Below are 6,273 nucleotides of genomic sequence, written 5' to 3' on the forward strand. Positions count from 1 at the left end.
TGATCTCCCGAGCTCAAAAAATCCTCCCACCTCAGCCTCCCAGGTAGCTGGGACTATAGACATGTGCCACCATGTCTGGCTACTTTTTGTCTATTTTTTGTAGTGACAGGGTCTCACTATGCTGCTCAGGCTGGTTTCAAACACCTGGGCTCAAGCAATTCTTCTACCTTAGCCTCCCAAAGTGCTGGGATTACAGGTCAGGTGGGAGCCACCGCACATGGCCAGAAATTTTTTTTTCTTAAATCAACTTATTCCTTAGCTTCCTATTTTCAGAGGAGGAAGCTAAGTCAATATAGTATAAAGAAGGGGAAAAGACACAAAATCATTATGCCAGTAAGTCCCTATTTTCAGTCCTCTACTTCCCCAGGCCTCAGAGATTTAGATTTGACAAATCTTTTTCAAACACTCCACTACAACTCCCTATAGTGCTATTTCAAGATGTAAAAAAGAAAACATCAGGAAATCTTGTTTGGCTAGTGCCATTCTCAAGAAAAATCTCCCACTTCGTTTTTTGTTTTTTTGTTTTTTTTCTAAAAATGGGTAATTCCAATTCAAGGAGTTACATATTTTGTAAAAACTTGTAGCATAATTAAATTTAAAAGCTCTTCTTAGCGCGAAGAAAGTTGAAACAGATTCCCTATTTTAAGCTAACAATATCAACTTCAACACTGGATAATTACTGTTTGTTTAAAGTTAGTAGCTTAAAAAAATAGAATCAATATGGTACCATTTCATCGAATCTATTATGGTATCCATTGTAAGATGCATCATTTTTATTTTTGTACTACTCAAAAAAAAACAATGCTGGCAATTAAGCTATGACTTAAGGTTTTCTTATGCCTTGAATTTTTTACCTTATATTTATGGAAACAGACTTTCACACAGAATTTTATCATATACGGCTCTCATGTAAACATAAGAAATAAAAGTATCATAAATTTATTTCTAAAACTTCACAGAGTTCGAATCTTATGAACCACTTTTCTTTTTTTTTGTTTTTTTTTTTTTTTTTTGAATTGGAGTCTCACTCTGTCGCCCAGGCTGGAGTGCAGTGGCGTGATCCTGGCTCACTGCACGCTCCGCCTCCCGGGTTCACGCCCCGCCTCCCGGGTTCACGCCATTCTCCTGCCTCAGCCTCCCGAGTAGCTGGGACTACAGGCACCAGCCACCACGCCCGGCTAATTTTTTGTATTTTTAGTAGAGACGGGGTTTCATCGTGTTGGCCAGGATGGTCTCGATCTCCTGACCTTGTGATCCACCCGCCTCGGCCTCCCAAAGTGCTGGGATTACAGGTGTGAGCCACTGCACCGGGCCCATGAACCACTTTGCAACTCAAGAGTCACCAATATACATTATCATTCTCTGTGCCATGAGAAGTATTTCTTAGAAGTACTCCATTTTTGTCCCTAATATTTTCTTCCAAGAAACTGACACTCATTCAGCAAGTTTTGATGATGTCATTTGACATCTCAACAGGTGTCAAAGGAAGGTTTTCGGACAAAAACCAGGACTGATATTCTTTTCTCAAATGGTGGCAAAATTGATTTGTTAGTTGAACACTGAGAGACTACACTTGGCCAGTATGCTACTAGGAGAAACAACCAAGTATGTACATTTGCAGGCAGTGTGAAATACATTACTACTGCTACCTGGCTGATAGCAATTGTTAATATACCATCAACTCTAAGAGGAATCCCAATCAGAGACATCAAAACGTTGGGAGGAAAGGCACATCCCATGATTATTTCATATTATGCAAAAAAAGAAGATCCCATTTGGGACTGGGGTTTGTCTTCACTGTTCTATCATAGATGAATCACTAAGATACATATCTACACATAAAATCAATTAATTTTTTAAAGATCATTATCTGTTTTTAGTAATTAACAAGGTTTATTTTGATTTTGATTTTTAAAACAACATATAAATATGGACAAGGCATCTAGTATAAGCTTAAGATTTTCTGGCTCAATGAATGATCTTTTGCAGAATTGTCTGGTTTGGGCAACGTAATTCCAAACATGCTTTTTCCCCCCCTATGTTCCAAGCAGTATTCTTAAAAGATGCTTGTTTGATCAGCTGGATTTTGGACTTGCAAATTCTCCCTAATTTAATATGTAGTTACAATAAATCAAAACTAAAAGAAGGGTAACTATAATTCAGGATAGTCTTCCATCACTCCCAGGTTCTTTTTTTTTTTTTTTTTTTTTTTTTTTTTAGAGCCAAAGCCTCGTTCTGTTACCCAGGCTGGAGTGCAGTGGTGTGATCATAGCTCACTGCAGCCACGGACTCCTGGACTCAATCAACCCTCCTGCCCTAGCCTCCTGAATAGCTGGGATTACAGGCTCATGCCACCACGCCCAGCTAATTTTATTTTTTGTAGAGATGAGGTCTTGCTACTTTGCCCAGGGTGGTCTTAAACTCCCACCCTCAAGTGTTTACAAGCATGAGCCACTGTGCCAGGCCAAGGCTCTAACTTTTTTAGGTAGCAACTGGCAGGCCACTTTTGATTAGATCTAAATGATCTAAAAAAATTAAAAACTAATCAAATAAAAAACTTTTAGGGCCTGGTACAGTGGCTCACATCTGTAATCCCAGCTCTAAGGCCAGGAATTCAAGACTAGCCTGGCCAACATAGTGAAACCCTGTCTTTACAAAAAAAAAATTTTCTTTTTTTTTGAGACGGAGTCTCGCACGGTTGCCCAGGCTGGAGTGCAACAGCGCAATTTCAGCTCACTGCAACCTCCGCCTCCCGGGTTCAAGTGATTCTCCTGCCTCAGCCCCCCGAGTAGCTGGGATTGCAGATGCCTGCCACCATGCCTGGCTAATTTTTTGTATTTTTAGGAGAGATGGGGTTTCACTATGTTAGCCAGGTCGGTCTCAAACTCCTGACCTCGTGATCTGCCCGCCTCGGCCTCCCAAAGTGCTGAGATTACAGGCGTGAGCCACCACGCCCAGTCTTCTACAAAAAATGTTTAAATTAGTTGGGCTACTTGGGAGGCTGAGGAAGCAGAATCACTTGAACCCAGGAGGTGGAGGTTGCAGTGAGCCAAGATCATGCCACTGCACTCTAGCCTGGGTGACAAGAGCGAAACTCCATCTCCAAAAAAATAAATAAATAAAATAAAATAAAATGACCTGAGCTTGGTGGCATGTGCCCAGGAGTTTGAGGTTTCTGAGCTATGGCTGCGCCACTGCAATCCAACCTACGTGACAGTGAGACTCTGTCTCAAAAAAAAACAAAAAACTTACCATGAGCTTTAAAAGTCTTCATATTCTTTGCTGCTCTGCTTCTTGGACTCTATTCTAGATAAAATAGTTCAAACTGAGAAGAAAATTTATGCTCCAAAGCATTAATCTCAGCCCTATTTATAAAAGCAAAACTTTGGGAAAACTCTGAAAGTCCAGCAATGGGTTGTGAAATCAGTTAAGGAAATGTGTGGTCTTCAAATTTTTTTATTTGGAATGTAAAAACATATGAAGATACTTAAGTGATAATGTTAAGCTAAGAGCAGGATAAAGATCATTATGCACAATATAATCTCAATTCCATTAAAACATACAGAAGAAAAAAAAACAGTAGAATAAAGAAAGCAAACTGTTAATAAGGTTTTGCTGGGTACCCAACAGGTAATTGTGTGTTATTCTTTTCTGGACCTTCCAATTTTTCTGAAGCAAGCAACTATTATTTTTTTTTTAATCAGGGTCAAAAATAAAAACATGCCATTAAGGCACAACAGCTGAGGTTCAGGGACGTTGAACGATTTGCCCTAAAGCAGAAGGTGGTAAGTGGCAGTGATGACTAAAAACCTCCTCAACCCTAGATCCAAGGCTTTGCATTCTGCCACAGGTTCGACCTAAGAATCACCTCCAAGTATCTACACTTCCTAAATCCCAGTTGTCCCAATTAATTTTCCCAAGTAAATTTTACCTAGTTCAAATTTATTGCCTTTCAACATTGAAGGGATATCAATGTGGCTACTTCACTAAAAATTAGCTGGCACAGGCCAGGCGAGGTGGCTCACACCTGTAATCCCAGCACTTTGAGAGGCCAAAGCGGGCAGATCACCTGAGGTCAGTTCGAGACCAGCCTGGCCAACATGGCAAAACCCTGTCTCTACAAAAAATACAAAAACTAGGTGGGCGTGGTGGCACACGTCTGTAATCCCAGCTACTCAGGAGGCTGAGGCATGACAATCACTTGAACCCGGGAGGCGGAGGTTGCAGTGAACCAAGATTGCGCCATTGCACTCCAGCCTGGGCAACAAGAGCAAAACTCCGTCTCAGGAAAAAAAAAAAAAAAATTAGCTGGCACAGTGACACACGCCTGTAGTCCCAGCTGCTAGGGAGGCTGAGGCAGGAGGATCACTTCAGCGTAGGTGTTTCAGGACATAGTGCACTACGATAGTGTCTGTGAACAGCCATTGCTCTCCAGACTGGGAAACATAGCAAGATCCCCATCTCAAAAAACAAACAAACATACTGTAAAACGGACACTAGTATGATGCATGCTTGTAAAGAAAAAAAAAACCACAATTCTTAAGTTGTAAACTAATCTGTGCAAAAACCTCAAGAAATTAGATGAGTCAAGAGTTTATCTCTGCCTCACAAGTCATTTCTAGGGCAGTATACAATCCATTCTGAGCCGTTTATAGTCTTTATGGGCTATTAAAAAAAAGCCAAGTAAGAGAAGAAAGGTAAGGCAACCTGTTGAATCTTACATAATAAAAAGTAAAATGACAAAGTACACCTGACCAATTCCACAAACTTTTTGCAAATCATGTGAAACAAATACAGTTTATAACTTTATATGGAGAAATCATCAAGAAAAAAATTGAACCGAGTATACTGGCAGTCAAGATAAACCAAATGTGAGTTTCTCTTTTTGTCACTATAGGCTGATAAGAGTACATTAGCAGCAGGCAACTGGCCTGTGAAGATAACTTTCAGAATAAAAAAGAACAAATCAATTCTACAATCAGAGCCCCATTTCAACTTGGCAATTAACATTGGCACAAAATCCATGGCAGAAGTGCCATCCAGGAAAAGGAGATCTAGATCTCTTCTGCTTTTCTTCTTTGGGGGCCATGTTCAACTGTAAAGACACACGAAATGGTGCAACTGCATTTCTAAATCAGCAATAATTCAGAAATGTTTCATTCTAAATAGTGTCCAACCAGCAACACCGTCTTAAACCGTTTAAATTATCGTGTAAAAAGGCTGAGATGAAGTTTTCCCTATCCAAGTTACAGCCCCTGCCAACATTTTAAAAACTATAGCTGATTTCATTCTTCAGTACTGAAAACATATTAAATGGTTACATTTTCCAAAACTGTCTTAAGCTAGAGCAACCACACCAGCATCATTCCGACGCACAGAACACAGGGCTTTTATTTTGGTGAGTTTATTAAGGCCAAGTCTGCAGGGAGCGGCGCAGCAGTCGAGGAGCGGCGAAGGCACCGTCCATCCCTCGCCGTGCACAGCTCGAGTGACAGCGACCACAGTCACGGCCGCGACACGGGCACACTCGGCGGGGAGAGCGGTCTTGGGCTCCGGGACCCGTCACGGGCTTTGCCGTTAGGTCTCCACACACAACCTTACAGCCTCTCCCGAAGGAAAACGATCCATTTCCTTCTCTAGCTTGCTGAGCCTCGGAAATCATTAAGACTACCGGCGTTTCTCTCCCTTCTGCATTTTTTCTGAAGAGGTTCTCGGGGAGAAAATTTCAGGATCGAGATTTGGCACCTCACATCACCGCGATAAAAACGGCGCCTTTCGTCAAATAAAAAGGAGACCCGCGCGCGTACGTGACCGCCTGGCCCACGAGCACCAGCGGCTCGGTCTCTGCCTGCGGCCCTCGGCCCAGCTGAGCAGGCCCACGCGGGCCTTGGGCGGCGGGCCCAGCCTCCACAACTCGGGGCGCGGCCTGCGACGGGCGGTGACCTAGGGCGGCGGCGGCGCCCACCTGGGCCGGGGCGGGAACCTGCGAGAGCGGCGGAGGCGCCAGACCTGGGGTCGGCCCGCTGGGCTCTCCCTAGTCGCCCACCAGGTCCCGCGTCTCACCTGCGGGCTGTCCTCCAGCGTCTCCTCGATGGGCAGCTTGTCGATCCCCGGCATCGTGGCGGAGGGAGGGCGGCGGCAGGAGACGCAGCGGCCGCCCACAGCTCCCCGCGCCGGCCCGCCCGCCGCAGCTGACCCCGGCCCGCCCTCTCCGGCAGGCGCTGCCGCCGTCCCAGCCCGCACCGCCTTCTCCAGGCGCCGAGCCGCCGTGCG

General features: G+C 44.0%; 1 protein-coding gene across 3 annotated transcripts in view; it reads right to left on the bottom strand.

The window, feature by feature from the left end:
- Positions 1–6,273, bottom strand: part of APPL1 (adaptor protein, phosphotyrosine interacting with PH domain and leucine zipper 1) — a 45,108-nt gene extending 38,835 nt beyond the window's left edge. The window contains exons 1-2 of one of the 3 annotated variants that reach the window (XM_055273228.2): positions 6,064–6,152; positions 3,253–3,306 (exon numbers count right to left, since the gene is read on the bottom strand). In XM_055273228.2, the coding sequence (XP_055129203.1) occupies positions 3,253–3,255 (3 nt within the window). In that variant the 5' untranslated portion in view covers positions 3,256–3,306; positions 6,064–6,152. Of the gene's footprint in view, positions 1–3,138; positions 3,225–3,252; positions 3,307–6,063 lie in introns of all 3 variants that reach the window. The other 2 variants (XM_055273235.2, XM_055273219.2) reach the window with 2 other exon arrangements.

Source organism: Symphalangus syndactylus, chromosome 1, assembly GCF_028878055.3.
Source record: "Symphalangus syndactylus isolate Jambi chromosome 1, NHGRI_mSymSyn1-v2.1_pri, whole genome shotgun sequence".
Lineage (NCBI taxonomy): Eukaryota > Metazoa > Chordata > Mammalia > Primates > Hylobatidae > Symphalangus > Symphalangus syndactylus.